Genomic DNA, 18,555 nt, shown 5'->3' on the forward strand with positions numbered 1-18,555 from the left:
TTTTAAAAATTTTTAATTTTTTCCCCATTTTAAAAAAAAAAAAAAAAAAAAAAAAAGATGTCATTAGTTCAGCTTATTGATTTTTCTGCCTGTCTGAACCAATTGAGAAACAATATTGATTAGGACTGATCCTTTCCTAAGGGCATCTGATAAAGAAAGGAATACAAAAGTACCACTGAGGATAGCAGAAAAGCTTTGTATTATCAGCCCCAAGCTTCTCCTGAGTAAGTGCCCGAGGTCCCTGCGCAGAGGCGGATCGCTTACAGACGGAGTTTGCGGCGTTCTCCACAGAGAGCGTTCACGCTCGCTCCGAACCTCATCTGCCAAGCACGGATCCAATTACTAAAGAATAATCAATGACTGGTTATTCTCCTGAACGCTGCCGAGTCGTGTCTGCATTACTGTTTATTTATAAACAGACATCACCCTTAAAAATTTGCCTCTGTGGATTTTATAAAGCATATTTCCAGCTTCAAGATAAGCAAGAATTTATTTAAAGCAGTATTTTCCCTAAGGAATGTGTGTTCAATAACCAACCTAAAAAAATAATAAAGAAAACAAAATAAAAAAGGCTTTTATTACAATCAGCTATGAACACAGCAAGCCTGATTCCAAGGAGAACAGAGAGAAAGAGGTAAATGTGACTGCTTTACTTTTCAAATCTATCCCCTTCAGCAAAACCAAGAACCAGTTTTGACAGCCTCAGGGGAAACGGCGTGGCCTGACCCAAAAACTAAAGGCTTTTAGAGGGCCATCACCTAGACAAAAACAAAGTGCAGGGGAGTCATATATTCAAACATTTCGAGGGTGAGGCAGGGGCAGAAGAATCATATCTACGTATCGAGGGGATGTATTTATGCACCTTTGTCACAGAAAGGAAATAAGTGTATTGCAGCCACACTCACATGCACGCAAAGTTAGCTTCCCTTCAAACTAACCAGCTAATCAACCATTTACTTATATCAAAATGGTATGTCTGGGATTCAAAAAACCTCCTTACTCAACATATTTTAAAATATTTTTTAAAGAATTTGAGCATAAAAGAAAGAGCTTGACTAATTTGGAAGTTTTCTTTTTCCCCAGCCCAACTCTATGAATCTTTAGAATCCTATAGATACAATTCGATGCCAAAATACTGTTCTGCCTTCAATGAACTTCTAGGAGAGCGGCCAGCAGAATTCTAGTATGTTGGTAAACACATCTTTGATTTTCTTACTTTGATTTAAAAAAAGAAATGTGGGCAAGTAAAGGCCTGCAGATGTCCTTCTGTAATATTCCTTGCAGCTCTCCCACATTTAGGCTACATGTAGATAGGAAAGCCAAGATATCCTGCAAAATTCATGAACATTTTAAACAAACACACTCTATACACTACTCTATCATATAAGGTTCCACCTTTTCAAAAATGTATGTTACAGGCAGTTAGCCTTGTGCTTCTTGGTCTAAATCCCATTCACTTTTTAAATGCAAATGTATTAGCAAACACTTGAAAAAACTCAGATTTTCCTAGTAGCCATAGCCAAACTATGCAACAGTTTCATCCAAATACAACTGTGTGCCTTTACATTATTCATTATTTTCTATCAAAAGAATAATATGGTTGAGAATAAAAGCATTAGCCCATTATATGCAACTGATTATGACAGGGCCATTGTGCTGCTATAATAAGGCAGGCTGCTTTGGCAGTGAAATGAGAGCTGCAACCTACCAACTGCAAACTTAGATCTTGAAACCGCCCCCACCAATAAACTAGTCAACTAGATTTTATTTTTCCTAGGTTTTTTGCATTAGCTTTCTTTCCAAAAAAATTTATGCTTTGAGTCCCGGTAGTCAGGCTGTCCCTAATTAAGGCAGGAAAACTGTCCACAGTTTTTTGTGTTTGGGTTTTTTTTTTTTTACATACTTAAGTGTTTAGTCAAAAATTGGGAGCTTAGATACATTATTTTGTAAAAGTAAATAAATAGCACTCATCTCAATCAAACCCCTCCATTATCTCACCACTTCATCATAGACAAACTCACTTGGCATTTCTCTATTTCTCAGAATTACGTAGAGCACAGCAACAGTTCCACATACACATCCTTTTTACAGTGAGCCATTTAGATGACTTAAAGCACGTATATAATGTGTCTTTGTATTTCATGTCTTGCCTTCTAGATAAACCTGACAATTTTCATGAGATAGTTGAAATGAATGTAACAAAATGGAGAAGTCAAACTGCTAAACTTGCAAAATGTCCCAGCTACATCACGTCTGTTGTTACTGTGATTCCAAAGGAAAACCTTGCACAAAACTAAAACATTCACAAATAACTGCCCTCTGAGATACTAGGCCAGTAGAGCAGTCTGGGCTGCAAAAAGACCATTCACCCGAGTTCCATGCAGTTTAAGCCAAAAATATAACCGAGGTATAAAGTGTTGAATTTCACTTTACTCAACTCTCCAATCTTTGGAAACTATAATGAATATGCACTCCAAAATAGGAGCTGAATTTGGAAAAACACTGACATATGATGTAAATTCATTTTAATTTTAAATTCTAGAGATATGTTTGCAATTATCAGCGTGTTGTTAAAGAATCTCATCCTGAGAATATCATCAAATAGTAATGTGAAATACAGTGTTACCATTTTGAGAACAAAGGGATCCTGAATGAGTAATCAATAGCAACTGGCAGAAAATGAGGCATTAATTATGATCCTCTCTAGTGTTTTGTCTCAAACAAGGTTTCATTAAATATATTGTGCTAACCTGTACATCTTCAAGCCATTACCAATAGATTTGATCAGATACATTTTTGGTCTGTTTCAGGAGGAGGAACATACCAGAATTAAAAAACCAAAACAACATCTAAAGTGTTATATGATAACTTGAGCATTCTTCCTTGATCAATTTAAAGGAAATCAGAGGTTGCTAATAAAACATCTCAGGAGAGGATCTTCTAACAACATGCTGATAATTGCAAACATATTCCTCATTTTAAAAAAATACTCAGATCTTATAATCTCAATGTAGTCTCTTGAAAATTTAATTATCATCTCCTATACCTAAAGTATCATGCAGGTTTGAGAAGATAATGACAGTCATCCATCAACTGCATCCTGCCAGTGTAATCAGGCTAATCTAGCTCACTGGAGTAAAAAACAGCTACCTAGGGTACTAAATACTAAAGTGATGCAACATCATAAACAAAATAACAGACATCTAGTTTTACTGTCTTCCCAATTACTGTTAACACTGAAAAACATCAAGGTATCAATATATTCTCTTTTTACACCAGGGCTTTTCCAGATCACCATGAGCTGCTTATTCACTATGTATACCTAAGCAGAATCTGCTACTACAGATAATTCTGTTTCTGTGTAAATATACTGAGACTGAGCACAGGGATAGAGGAGGGAGAAGGAATAAGTTAATTCAGAATTCCTGATACATTTTTTTAAGCAGTGGGAGGAGTAAAGATTAAACTCAAAGAGAAGGAAACATTTTGTATCTAAAGGGTTTTAAAAGACCCAATTAATACAGATATTCTGAATGAGCCCCTTCCTTCTCTTTTGCACTAGTGGCTTCCCTGCACTGATACCGCATATTGGCAAGGCTACAAATTCTCTCTTAGGCTTCTAAAAGCGGCACCCTGCTGATGTTGGTGTCCAATCCCCGGGGTTATGCTGGCTCAGCTTGTCTTCGCTCATCCCCCCAGGCAAGGTATTTTTGCGTTGCTGACTGAATTCTAGGAAGGCATTACTAAGCATTGTGATTACAGGTCAGGCTCCCCTCCCTTTGCCTTTGAATCTTTTCGATACATTATGAAAACAGTAATTTGAACAGCTTCCTTACTGTGATTACACAAAAGCAGAAGGTTTGTGGAGAACTGCAGAATGTCAGAAGAGAAGCAGCTGAGGGGTTATTCATCTACTTTTTAATTTTTGGGTACCAGCCTTCCTGCTTTTCTCTCTGATTACAAGATACGAGCATGAGAAGTCAACATTATAATAAAAAATTTTATGCTGAATCTTATTTACAGAAGTCAGGCTATAAATGATATTATAAAGCTCAAACTATCCTTGCATCTGTTTCTCCCTCTGCATCTTCAGCAAAATGATTTCAAAAGATTTCAGACCATTAGTAGAATGCTTCATGTATACGGTATGGAGGCTGCACATCTCCTCTCCCACACAACCAAGAGAAAAATCTCACTCGCTTTAAAGCACCAAGTCAGTAAACGCATAACATAATGAGGGTTCAAAAACTATCATTAATATAGCAACCAGATAATGGTTAGGACCGAACATGGAGGATCTGTATATTTTCACATAAGATCAAAGTGAAAGCTCAGTCCAATACTAGGGTGCTAGTGAATGGGTAGACGAACCCAGTAAATATCCTAGGGTACCATCCCCTCCCCTTAATAAATGTTATCCTGCTCTTCAGAAATCTGTGCCATCAGGAGCACTAGCATTTTGAAAAGCACTCGACAACACAGCTGAAACCAACACAAGTCAGATGGTTTAGTTCCACGGAAGAGGAATGAAAATGGCCAATCTATCCTGTGCCTCTTTCACCTACCAGCACCTGCTCAGGCTACAGTCCCTCCTGGCCCACAGGTAACAGGCTGCTGCTCCCCCTTCCCAAGTTCACTCAGGGCCTGCATTCATCCTGAGAGCAGTAATCTCTGCTAAGTTTGGGAAAGTACTTTCTCACCCTGTGAACTACAAAAGGCAGGTAAATGAGGGCTCAACATACTGGAGTAGTTCTAGACAAAAGGGATAAACGCTTCAAGAAAATCCAAAGGGCAATTCACCTCTTTCAGACAGGCACGGCTGGGAGAAGAGAATTGAACTCATCTTTTCCTGATCCTCCAACAATACCATAAATTCATAATTGAGAAGCACCCCGCTCTGGGGCAGTAAGATTAGCTGGAGACAAATAGTCATTGGCCAACGAAATTGTATCTGCATTCCATGGTGTAAGATGCTTTTTACTTCCTTATGCAGCAATGTGTAAGATACTATATATATTTATAAGATATTCATTATCTTAAATACAATCAAACACAAAAATTAAAACGAGGCAAGAAAATCTGCCAACCCTAAATAGTGTGAGAAAGAGAAGGGCAAAGACAAGTAACAGTTTGTCTGCTTAAGACATTCAAAACGATTCCTTGCAGAACTGCTCCCCTTTTATAAATAGCATCCCTCCCCCAACTATAACTAATTCCTAACACCTGCTACCCACTTCATTCCGGGGGGGAATGTCTTCCCTGATTAACTTCAGGTGGTCACCTCCAGCTCTGGAAAAAGAAATCTAGCCTGTGCCCAGCACATTTTTACTTTCTAAAAAGGTTCTGCAGGCTCTTTATCTGCTGAGAGACAGGAGATATCTTCCCAATAGCACAAGAAGTAATTCACTTCTAATAAATCATAATCAAGAGAAAGTTAATATTGCTTGATTTTACTTAAGAAGTAAAATGAAGCAAAATAACTCAAATTTAGACATTACATCTGCCCTTAAACTATACATCCCTCTTGCCATCCCGACCTTTTAAGATGGTATCAGCTGGCAGAATCCAGAGTCACTGCTTCAGTTAACATTGTGTCAGCCTTTCCTTCAGAAGCCGCCTTTCTTACAGATTGATAGCTCAACTGTAAAAATCTGCTTTGGGGAGACACCTGACATCAAAGGTGTCAGAGGAGAGGAGATTAAAAAAAAGGAAATTTACAAAATAAAATCAGTTTGTCACCTTTAAAGTTATATTGGTATTAAAAACCACACACACGTACAAGCTTTGACATTTTTTATACTTCCATAACTCAGTATTACTTGAATTTAAATACATCTTATGTTCCCGATACTGTTTCTAAAACTATATGAGGAAGGAAGACAAGCAACTGGTGCCACTGCTTGTAGTCTTTTCTAAGGCCCCACAGGTAAGAAAGGTCCAGAATATCATGTATTTTTCTGCCTCATTGGAAAGATCCATCCAAAGCATCTTCAAACATACTGCCAGCAGTGAGCCGGAAGAGCTTGCTTGTTGCTGTTTAATAGATACATTAATTAAAAAAAAACAACCAAAAACCAAACATAAAAGACCCACCCATGTGTGGATTCTAAAATTTTTCTAAAAACTACCAAATGGGAGCCCCTCTATAGCACTGATGCTTTTTTATAATTATCATGTTTACAGTATGCATATTTTTCCTTATTGTACACAACTACATTGAACTGTATATTCTATATTTATGTACTTTTTATTACTAATTTTTAAAAGATCTGATTTCAAAACCTGGCAGTTCAATGAAAAAAAAAAAAAGCCTGAAGGGATCTGAGACACACTAGCTACAAGGTTTAGCCTGACATTCTCCAGAGAGAATTATCCACAATCCAGCATCCCTTTTGCTGTAATATGATTTCCTCTACTGTCTACCACTTAGGCATGGTCTAAATATGCCTATTTCCAATCATTCCTGAGACAAGTTATTTACATATTTCCATGAATTTAAACTCTTTCATTAGTTCCCTTTTTTTTTTAAATAAATCTTTTCAATAATACTACAATATCATTGGAGCAGATGGCACATCCTCAACACAGAATAACTGTCTAATTATTTCTCTCAAGGAAGCCAAGTAGGGATAGACGTCTTAGAGACAAGCAATAAAAAAAAGTTTCAGAATATGAACAGAATTCCTAGAGGAAGAAATGAAAACTGCAGGACCCTGTGTGTAAGAGGGGTTGCATATGCAAGCCTCAGACAGACATCAGGCTACCCAAGAAGAAATTATGAAATACTCATTGGACCTATAAAGAAACACCGAATGTATTTGTTCTACACAGTTGTCCATTACTACTTTCATCTTCCAGTAAGATCTCTAGTGCTCACTACTCTTTGACATACAATACCACAGTAAAGCCTGTTAGTCTAGCGTCTAGTATGATGGCCCTTGTAGTAATGTAATTAATTGTTAAAAGCAGATCAAGACAGACTTGTTTGGAAGCTTTCATACACATTTGAAGAATAACCACATTTGAAATTGCGATGTGCTACAAATACCTTTTTCTTTTTTGACTTGCACATTTTAAGTACCATCTCAGCTGTCAGACACCACTAAAACACTACTCTATCCCACTATTCACAATCACTCATTTCTCTCGCTCATGCCACTTCCAAGTTTTTTGTTCTTACAAAGCATGTATTTCAAATGACATTTTTCATATTGTTTTTTGCTTTTCCATTTTTGTCAGTAAATCTCATTTCTGCTTCCCACATACATTTTTATACACTCTTACCTCCTATTCATATTTTTGTCTGTATGCTTATTCTTCCAGCTGTCTAACATTACCTGATACTCTACCAAAAAAATAAAATCAGTTAATCTTCTCCATTATACTCTATACACATCTTGCAACTATACAGTTTAGGAACGTGTTAAAATACTTTTAAGTTGGTGCTGTTCAGTTCTATCAATTTTTCTCTATACAGGAAGCTGGCATCTATATCCAAGTATAAATACTTGCTTTCACTCTTGCTTGCATATTCCTCACCAGTAAAACAAAAAAGTTGCATTTTTGCCCATGCACAATACAAGTGAGCTTTTATGTTTTTCCCAGACAACAACTTTCTGGAATTCTACTCTTATTCTCTGCTTCAACCTGGGAGAGAGCCGTTAGACAGAGCATCTCCCAGTTACCACTTTCCCCAGCACTGCAGGATTGCTCTTTAGATTTGCATTCTGCTCAAACTGCTTTAAAGTCTTTTAAATTTGAAAGAGGCAAATTACTGACTATGCAAAGTAACTTGCAAACATTTCTTTTGCCAAAGTGATCATCTGTTAAATTGCCCAAGAAATTGGTGCTAAGGGCATTTTTGGGGTTTATTTCAAAGTTCTTATAGTGTGTTTGTTAAAAAGTGACTTAACATTTTTTTGCACAAAAATAAAACAAACTCTTTAAGTCTGTGAAGGATGTAATAGCTAATAAATACAGTTTTTTATGCTTGTAAGTTTTCTTTAATACACTGCTAAATTTGCAGACAACAAGATGCAAACCTTTGAAGTTCCATATTAAATTGTGAAGACAGTTGCTCTTAAGTCAATAAACAAAGAAAGGTCACAAATTTTCTCTAGTTGCTCAATACCTATACTGTATTAAATTCTGCAAAATTTTTAGCACACGTGAGCCAGGCATATAGAAATCTAGCTTTCTCTCACTGGTACCCAAATGAGGGGAATGTTTCTATGTTGAATCATAGCAAAGGTGGAAGATGGATGGATGAGTTTGTTCCAACATACTGTAACGAACAGTAAGAACTCAGCTAATCTTTTCTCCAAGGTACTACCCAAGTATCAGCATACATTTAAAGTCATTTAAGAAAACCAAAACATGCTCTGAAGATGCACAAAGGAATCTGTCTTAATACTCCAGTGAAGCATGTGTATTTTTTTTTCTGATAAAGCAGAAATTGGTAAATCCTGAAAAGTTGTCTGAAATTATGTCTTAATATATTTACTTGAAGTATATTCCCGTAAGAAGCACTAAGTATGGCGCTAATGCGCATAAAATGTTACTGTCATACTGCAAAATTCAGTCTAATTTAATAATGCCTGATGTGCCTTACATCATGTTGCAATGATGCAATAATATGCTGCTAAATGAGTCACCTCATATTAGCTTCGCAGCACTAGCAGAGCTGATGGCTAGCGAGGGGAAAATGGTGTAGCAATATTACTGGAAGCATTGATGGACCAGCCTTCTATTGGATTTTTTTTCTTCACCCAAAAAATAAAGATTCTGAAGCAGCCTTATTTATTACCAATAAACACAAAACTTACTGTAACAGCAGCAGAAATGAGGTAAAAATCCATCTGCCACTACTAAATAAAATATATATAGTACACACAGTATCATATAAATTTTTCATAAGCCCTCTGTGTGGTACTATGTATTTTGTACTGCATGATATATATATAGTAGCATATATATATATATGTCAGGTACTCTACAGAGCAGTATTTTACTCAGCATTATATATATAATTTTACATAGACTAAGTGAAATAGAGCAGTATTTTACTCAGCATTGTATATATAATTTTACATAGACTAAGTGAAATGTATTTAATAAATGTAATTCATAGCTCCTTCCAGTATTGTATTCTACAGATTTATCACCAATTAAACCTTTTTCCAAATGAGCGTTGTAACATTTTTAAGCGTCCCATCATGATACAGAACATACAGATTAGAGAGTCAGAAAAATAAAGTAAATCAAGATACATCTGTTTATAGAAATGTTACACTTAAAACAAAAACTGGTAAACGCCCCTTTAGTTCTTGCCTCACATCCATTACATTTAGCACTTGATTTTACCTCCTCTCTTGCACATGGGATAGTATGCGGACTTAAAATTATGATGAAGGGAGGGTACATGTGTTATCTCCACATGTCAAAAAATCCATAATGTCTATTTTTCATGCATGATTATTTAGAATTAAAACAGAACATTAAGGGGATAGTCAGAAATAACGAACAAGCTTCAGCCTAGTGCTGGCAGCGGGAAGAGGGAGACCTTGCCAGGCACATGGGAACATCACTGCACACCCCCTCTCGCCAATTAGCCGGGGCACTTACAGGCTCACAGGGAGAAAGTTAGCTTCTGTGAAGACCCGCAGAAACAATTAGAAGAATTAGTCTAACAGCTACACATGTATTGCACATTTATCTCCATTTCACTTTGAAAATAGTGCAGATTCCTGCCTTTCTTCCAGCTCAGACCTGTCAAAACAATGTGCAGTGACAGCTGGGTACCTTTTTGATGACATTGAAAATGTGAGTCACACATTCAATATCTGAAGTCTAATCTCATTTCTTTTGCATAAACTCCAGATTTCAGCATTAAATTACACAAATGTAAAGAAAACTTTTTACTAAAAGAAGCTCTCTGAAAACTTAATCTATATCTCATTTAATATTTGTGAAAAGATGCCCTTCACAAATCTGCAATTATGTAGCCAACAGGAATGGTGGAATCCCCCACAAAAATCATAAACCACTAGGTTTACCAGTTAGGTATTTTCTATTCCTCTGTACCCACTAAGACACCCAGAAGCTTGGCTCTTGCCATTCTTACAATTTCAGAAACTGTCTTTGAAAACTCACGATTCAGAGAGAGTACAGTGACTAAAAAAGAATGAGGTTGGTTGGTTTGGCTCAGGGAGGAACAAAAGCAGTGGCTTGTAATTCCTCAACAATTTAAATTTCATTTTTTGGAAGAATACCAGAAGAAATAGACTGCAAATGCTAAAAGATAACAAATAAGTGATATGGATTCAGCTGGAATAGACTATGTAAAACTAATGTCACTTCCTTCTCAGAGAGCATAAGATGTTTTAATAAAGCTTTTACTACTCTCACATTTCACAGGTGAACTAAGCAACCAAGGACAACAAACTACTGCTGAATGCAGAGCATAGCTGTTTAAAAACCAGCAGCTAGGAGCTCATGATCAATGCTTGGTGAATGCATTAACTGAGATTTCGCAGGCATCTGTTTTGGGCATCATTCCACCTCTTAATTAGTGACTTGGATGAAAAATGAAGACTAAATTTACAAAGCAAATAACCCAGAAGGACCTACAAATGCAGTGCAAGCCTAGAATTCAAAACTGCACTGACAGATCTAGAGAAGGTAGAAGCAATGTGTTATAAAGTAAATACATTTTTGTATATGGAACCTGTAAACTGAGAAATACAGGCTGAAGGATGACAAGCTGGTCAGCATTACCATAAGCAGGTACTGGGAAAATTCAGACCATCACCAATCAAAGGACTATCAAAGACTGGATATTTGTTATGGAGAAGGCAAATACCACATGGCAAAAAGTTAACAGCGTTGTCAGAAAGATCCAGGACATTTCTTTTTACCATAATGGTAAGGCCTTGGACGAGGTAGATGTCAACTAGTTAAAAACACTGATTGCCCAGAGCTGTGAGACTACCAGAGACCGTCCAGAGACCGCAGAGCCTAAGCTTTTCTACCAATATTTCAACCTAAGATAGGCCCCGTTAACGTATCCACAACTGAAAATACACCTGCACTATACACACCAATGTAAAAATTAACTCTGCTTATGTCTCAATTTTTATAAGGACTCCTTATCATCCTAATCATCTACGGGATTCCTAGCTTCTACAGACTTAAAAGACTATAGATTCTTCTCCATGTCCACCGTCAGCAAGACAAGAGTTAGATGCTTTAATTACAATGAAATTTAGATAAGGCATCAGGGAAACTTTTTATGAGTAAGCACGTATAGGTAATGGAAAACAAAACCCAGCGTGGTCATGCAGTCTCCTCCATCTCTAGAGGTTTTTAAGAGGTGACTATATGAGCATCTGCCAGGGACAATGCAGCTGATTCTTCACTGGGATTGTCAAAACGACCTCTCAGGATCACTTTCAACCTTCTTCTCTATGATAGCTTTCAAACATTGTAGCGACAATGAGAGCTGTATTTCAGGCACCGTCACGGATTTATGAAAAACACAAAACAAACCCAGCAAGATTCAGGAATCCCATCATGTTCCAAATTAGCAAATGATTTCAGACACTGTCAGATTTAACTGATAAGGCCAAATTAAAGTACAAACTGTAACTTATCACATAAATTGAAACTAATTTTAAATTTAATTGAAAGTTAACTCTATGATCATTTTCTATTATCCTGAATATAAAAACAAAACAGATTTACTTACAATAACATTTTCCCCATATAATAAAAAGGTTTAAGAAAGAAGAAACTGTGGGAAAGGATATAGTAGGAAGCATATCAAAGGAATAAACAAAATTAGAACTGATGTTAGTAGAAACAAATACATGTAAAACTTTGACTTCAAATAGCTAAATGTAAAAAATTAATATTAAATGATGCTAGATATAAACAATTAGAAAATATAAAAGCATTTTCCTCAGTGAGAAGCCAAACAACAGAAATTACACTCATTATTGCAAAGCAAACCAGAATTTTATGCAAAGTTAACATAAACCCATTTTCCAATATAGAACATTAACGTAATGAAAGAGTAACACAGAAATTAATTTGCTTACAAACTAATGTTAAGTTATTATATTTAAATAAGTACATACAGATTTATTTGAACAATAGTAATAACACTAATACAGTGTTTTACTGTCTAGGCTGGCAATAACGTGAAGCCCATAACTTGAAGAGGTACACTGCTTTTTGTTACTGAGAATGTTACTGAGAGCTCACCCATAGAGTTACAAATGGGTCTTTGTTCATCACATCTGTGTTGCAGAGTAGTAGTCAAGGCTGTGAGAATGATCCTTTCTTAATAGGGGAAGCAATGTTGGGATTGCATTGCTACATGGTGCTGCCCATTCAGACTTCCCAAACTACTAGTTAAAAAACTCAAAACCAAGATGTCAAACTCGTATGCTAAGTTTTATCATCCAGAAAAAAGATGTTCCTGAAAGTAACAGTTCAAAGCAAATAGTCTACTTCCAGTAAAACTAAAAGACACTCCTCTTTTAGAAAACAAACCAAATTAATTTCTTAGAATTAAAACCGTAATATATCAGTTATTTAAATCTTTATCAACAAATACTTGGTGTAATCAAAAGCTGATTATACTTTTTAAACATTTAAACTTCCTGTACATTCAAACCAGACTTTTAAACAATGATCAACTGAGTATTCTTAATGTGGCTCATTAGAAATAACACAGAAAAAATCTTCACTCTAAATGAAGACTTAGGGATATAAAAAGAAAGATTTCTTTATTAAAGAACACATCATCAAAACCACAAAATAATACAGCATTACACTGGATAACCTAATTGCTAAAAATTGAAAACCCAGTAACACTGTTTTTCTTTAAAAATGTACAAGATCTCTACTGGGAGTAACAGTTAAAAAATATTTCAGCAGTTACTGATATTTTTTTGATAAATTACATGTGGAGTATCCAAGTATCACAGATTAATCAGGATGTGCAATCAGTACCGATCTGCAATTCTGTTTGCAGACTTGGGGAGAGGAAAGAGTAACTGCAAAAGCATTAGACAACTCACTTCATGATGATGTGTAGAAAAGAAGTGATACACACAACTGAAGCACATTGTTCAGTCTGTTCAGACCAGTAAAAATCTCCCTTTTATTAAAAACATGAGACTTCATGCTCATGAGCTACAGAACCAGTTCCACTTGCACATAGCAGAAGTATCTCCTCTAAGTGGATGTAAGCAAGTGCAAGGCAATTTGACCACACAGAATCCAGAAAATTTGTTCTGCAAATTGTGGAAAGCATTCTTGTTTATTATGTTTGGTAGCCTGACGCATTTCAGTAACTTAAACTAAATTTTAGTTCCAATTATGCCATTTGTTTTCAATCATCAGTGTACTTACTTGACAGCCTGGTAACCCCGTATCTCTACCATACAATGGAAATGGACCTCTATCTGAGGCTTTTCCTATAAAAGAAAGACATTTGAAATTAGGTTCTTTTTAAAATCTGCTGGGTATCTGCATCAGTTGTCCTTATACATGCAATTCAGAAAATCTGTTAGCATCATAATAAATTTACAAAAATTAAGTTGCATGAATAGAAATAGGCTTCTGTACATCTGCATTTGACACACTCAAACAGCACCACTGTAATAGACAACACACCTACCTGCTTCCATTTCTTCCCTAGCCCATCAGTAAAAAAAGAACTACTGCAATTTTTTTTGTTATAAAATACCCCTATCAGTGTGTTTAAATATAAAGGGTAAAGGTACAGCTTCACTTCCATTATCAATGAGCAAGGGTATAGGCACTTTTAATCATTTATCCTTCCTACATGCAAGTAACACATAGCTGGTATAATCTTAAATTATGAATAAACACTAAAAATAAAGCAGTAAAATGAAACCAACACAACCACACTAAAAGCGAACAAAATCTTCAATTGAGAACAACAAGAAAACCCACATCAAACTGAAATCACAGCTGAATCATTCAGCTCTTGACACTCATCCCCTAAATCCTTAAAAATCCCTTCATTTCACGTACATGCCAGTCAGGTACAAAACTCAAGCAATACAACTGGTAACGACAGCAAAACAGACTCTTCTTTTTGTGGTAGATGCACTCTCTGCCTGTAGGTAGCACATCGCAGATACAGCACCTGGTGCAGAGCACCTGGGCTCTGATGTTCCTGTCCGTGGTTGCAAGACATTAGCCATCTATTTGTCAGTTCCAAAAAAACTACTTAGTGCTGTGTTCGTTATTTGTATATTAAAACTCAGTGTAAAAGTTCTTCAGTAGGGCTCAGAAGTTTATCAAATTTTTTTTTTAAACATCTTGAATAGAATTTTCCGCTGAACAACGTCAAGAATCAAACTGTCAAGTAGGTAACAGAAAACACCAAGTGCATGTGCCTGCCCTAGTTATGACACAGAACTAAGAAACACCCCGTAACACCACTCAGAGTCCTACCCAAAGGAGAGCATGAATAAATTACGATAGCTATCTATTTGAAAATTAATGTCATTTTACCCATCTCGGCATTCCCTTTTCTAAACAAAGCACGTGCCATCCAGTTCTCATAAGATAAAGTAGCCTTTTGCCCCCATCCCAATGCAGTGACAGATAGCTCCATGCTATTGCAACTGCACTTCTAGAACAGGACTACTTTTGCTTTTTCCAATTTTCTCTCTTACTACCAAAAACGTCTAAATGCCATTTTGCAAGAGATGTCATTTCTTTTTCATATGTCATTTTCATAATTAAAGTAATGCTTATTGTTCATTTAAAAAGTGCATCTTGTGTAAGCAGGGAGGAAGCGGAGGTTTGACTCCCCGGGAACAACATCTCTGCAAGATTATCATCTTGATAACTACAGGCAGGCTGGTCAACAACAGTTTGCTGAAAACAGTTGCTTGAAAAACAGCAGCTCTGCTGTAACAAAGGGAGGAAAAAAAGTTACCATTTTTCTGCCGAAGCAATTTGCTTCTAACAACTATTGGGCACCAAGCAAATAAAATACCTAGCATGCAAAATTATACGAAGTAGGATGAATCATGCTGTTCATATTAAACCAGACTCAGCATTTTCTTTCCAGAAAATGAGAATCTTATACCACATGATAAACAACTTCCACTGAAGTATGCAGTATTCCAGGCAGGCTTTAAAACAAATATTTGTACAAGAGTCAATTACAGAGGCTAGAAAAATTATTATTTAAATTATGGTTTGTGTAGCAAGCAAGAAATTGTTAGATAAGAATGCTTAAAATAATGTCATTTAAATGTTATCACTTAAAAAGTTTGGTGGGTTCATACTAAAGGGAAAAGCTGACTAGTATAGCCCAATCTTTACTATATTTGATTCTAAGAAATGATGGCAAGAAGTCAAGGCCGCCTGTCGCTGCACAGTCTATGTATTTATCAAGAATAAGAGCTGGAGCAAACTAACCTTTAACCTGTGTTCGAAGGGCTAAGCTCTCCAGCAAAGGGTTTTGAAAGCAACTTAGGATCAAGTACAAGATGGTGCCTTTCATAGGAAGGGTGTCCTAAATCCATCCCAGTGCAAGCAGTTAGATATGACTCTCAAACCTGCCATAGTATCACAATGTTAAAGGCACACATTCTTAAACAACAACAAAAATGAACAGGCAAACACTACAGAAACACCCTGAGCCCACATTCAAGTCCTGTTCTGGTTCTCTCATCCTGTGGAACCACCCCCCGCTGTCCCTTATGCAGGACCAAGCACTGTGCTTGCAGCATCACCTTCACACTGGCACAGCAGAAGGATGGGAGAGAGGTGGAGGAGTCCTCAGCACATCTGCTGCACTGCTCATGAGAGATGAGGAAGGACTCCGTCCACAGCCCCTGAAGCTTCCCTGACACTAGATGAGAATGGTTTCCCAGCACGGTGCTGTCTGGCAGTGGCCCAGGATGGTTTCGCTACCAACACACTGGGAAAGTGAAAGAGCAGTGACTGCAAATTGCCTGTTGGCATTTCAACACACTTCAGCTGCTCCAGCCTAGGCATGATGCTACTCTTGATATTTAAAGCCTCATAAGCAAACTGTCACAGGTAACGTTTACTTATTGATAGAAGCAGAAAATACTTAGCAACTACTCCATGTAGTAAGCAAGTCAAGTACTTGCAGGGTGGGTAATGTCAAGTTGGAGAAGATGATACTTCCTCATTAACAAACAGGTATGTTCCACACATAATGTCTTATCAAGGCATGGGCAATCTCTGGCACCCAATAAAGTTCAAACACACAAATATACCAAAGCAGAATGCCTTTGGTGGTTTTTAGCTTAACAAATACTTCTCTTAATTATTCATATTCTCTACAGAATGGACAGAAGACTGTAAAAAAGTAGAGGCTACTGTAAAAACCAAACTTACTGGAGTACCAGTGTTTATGAGCATCAAAACTTTAAAAAATACAGTGACACTGAAAGCCAAAGCAAATCCTGAAACGTCTTGCAGGTTTAGGCCCCCCAGATTTGCTGCTGAGTATGTTATGTGCTCTGTCTGATCGTATCCTCTCCACCTTCCCTCAAGAGGGTCTTGTTTCAGTCAGTGCATCTGCATTCACTATGCAGATGGCGACAGTATCTTTTTTATTACAGCTGGAAATTCAGAAACATTAATGCTCAAGCATTAAGGGGACATGAGGAAACTCATTACGGCACCTGACAGTAGTGGTAAGAGAAGGGTATGCCAAAACACTATAAACAAAAATCCTCATTGAATGTTTTCATTTGCACAGGTTTGTGTAAACACGGCTGTAAGGTAGCGTGTAGACATACCAGCGGGGAAGGTAAAGTAATGCCCAAATGAAATTTATTTCTTCTTCAGATCCTATTTTGTTTTCACAAAATATTCATGAGAAGTAAAGCAACATTGGCCGGTTTTCTCAACCCCAACACTTCCCATCAGACCTGTGCAGTGGGGCTTCTTACACCAGGATACTGCAAACCATCAGCTCCTTCATCAAGTACTCAACTCATGTATTTCAAAAATTCTGTGCTGTCATTTTAGAAGCAAGTCTATGCCTTGCTTACAAAGTAGTATCATGGTAAACTTCTCCTCAGGTTGTAGGTCAGTGGCTCTATATCCCAGACTTTTGTCTTCCAACCAGATCTGTACTAAAGCAACAGACATTTAAAAATAATTGAGTTGGTTATATACAGAAATCTTAAATCTGCACAGATCAACTCACAAGGCATTTTTAATAACTTGAAATTAGTTTGTGTTTTAATTTATTTTTAGTAAGTTTCATGTGTTTTCATCAACAAAAACTTCAATGACCTAATTACTATCAAAGAGGCTCAAAGCCCAAGAATTATGGAGTTAAAAAAAACCCAAGAAAATCCCACTACGCATTTTGAACCACAACTATTTCCTAAACTTAAAACCTTGACACATTCTGTACCCATTCAAACATTAATAGGCATTTACTAAACTATTCTTCTCCTGCAATTGCTTGTCTAAACGTGATACAATCACAACTTAATATAGCTTTCAAATACCACACAAGGAATTGTATTCCATAATAAATCTATCTGTACAACAGCTGTGCAGCCTAAATACTCTTCACACAGAATGAACTGAAACAGCAAGATGCAAGGCAAGAGTGGGCTGAAAGCAGCACTGCATTGACTCGGCTGAGGACCACTCCAGTGAACATGCCACCAATGCCTGCCAGCAGCAAAGCAGCCTTCTCCCACTGCTGCAGGATGCTGCTTGCTTCATGAGAGGATGACAGAACATAACTCTGCAAAAAATTACTCCTACTCCCACAGAATTAACCATTTACAGACTGTGCATTGTTAGGCATGCATGTGGTTGGCAATATGGAAAGCACCATGTCACCAAAGCGACGTTTCTCCTCCAGCAGGCAGACCCCAGGGAGCACGGCTGGCAGCGGCGCTGCGGGTCCAGCACAAAGCCCCTCTGCCCTCCCTGTGCAGGGTCCTCTTGGCGTGGACACTGAGGCACGTGTGGACAGTTCCTAATCACTGGGAACACTGTTAGCTGGGCACAACAGACAGCCTCCCCAAAAGTTAGTGACAAAACATTATGGATACCTTAGAGGATTTTTTTTTTTCTTGAAGTTTTTAAGGTGGTGCTGTTAGATTTGTCTAGAAATCAATTTCTATACTGCTTTCTCTCCCTCCACATCCAGTAACAAAGTAGCCACCAACGAAGTATGTGCCTCTGTTACCCACAGAATACATTCAAATAATTTCTCATATGCAGATCTAATATAACAGGGAACAAGGCGCAGCAGAAAGTACACAGTTTATAGACTAATGTCTTTGCTGCCTCCAATACAGTTCCATTCTTTATTTTTTAAAATTTTGTTGGCGTTAAAAATTCTTACTCAGCAGTTATTCAATATGGTGGAAGAAATTACGTTTGATTAAAACACAAACCCAGCCTTGCTCCAAGGATTTGGTGTGCTGCCTTCTTCTTAGAGGCAAGACTGACTTACCCATGCAGCCACAAACGTTTCAGTACTTATCTAGACAT

At 37.1% G+C, this 18,555-nt stretch overlaps 1 protein-coding gene across 7 annotated transcripts in view; it reads right to left on the reverse strand.

Moving 5' to 3' along the window:
- The window catches only part of TCF12 (transcription factor 12), a 171,707-nt gene that overhangs the window by 59,880 nt on the left and 93,272 nt on the right, over positions 1-18,555 (reverse strand). For all 7 annotated transcript variants that reach the window (XM_014944368.1, XM_014944365.1, XM_014944367.1 and 4 more), the window contains one exon: positions 13,420-13,484. In XM_014944368.1, coding sequence (XP_014799854.1) covers positions 13,420-13,484 — 65 coding nt within the window. The remainder of the gene's footprint in view (positions 1-13,419; positions 13,485-18,555) is intronic.

The sequence above is a fragment of the Calidris pugnax genome, unplaced genomic scaffold (genome assembly GCF_001431845.1).
Source record: "Calidris pugnax isolate Ruff unplaced genomic scaffold, ASM143184v1 scaffold70, whole genome shotgun sequence".
NCBI classification, from domain to species: Eukaryota; Metazoa; Chordata; class Aves; order Charadriiformes; family Scolopacidae; genus Calidris; species Calidris pugnax.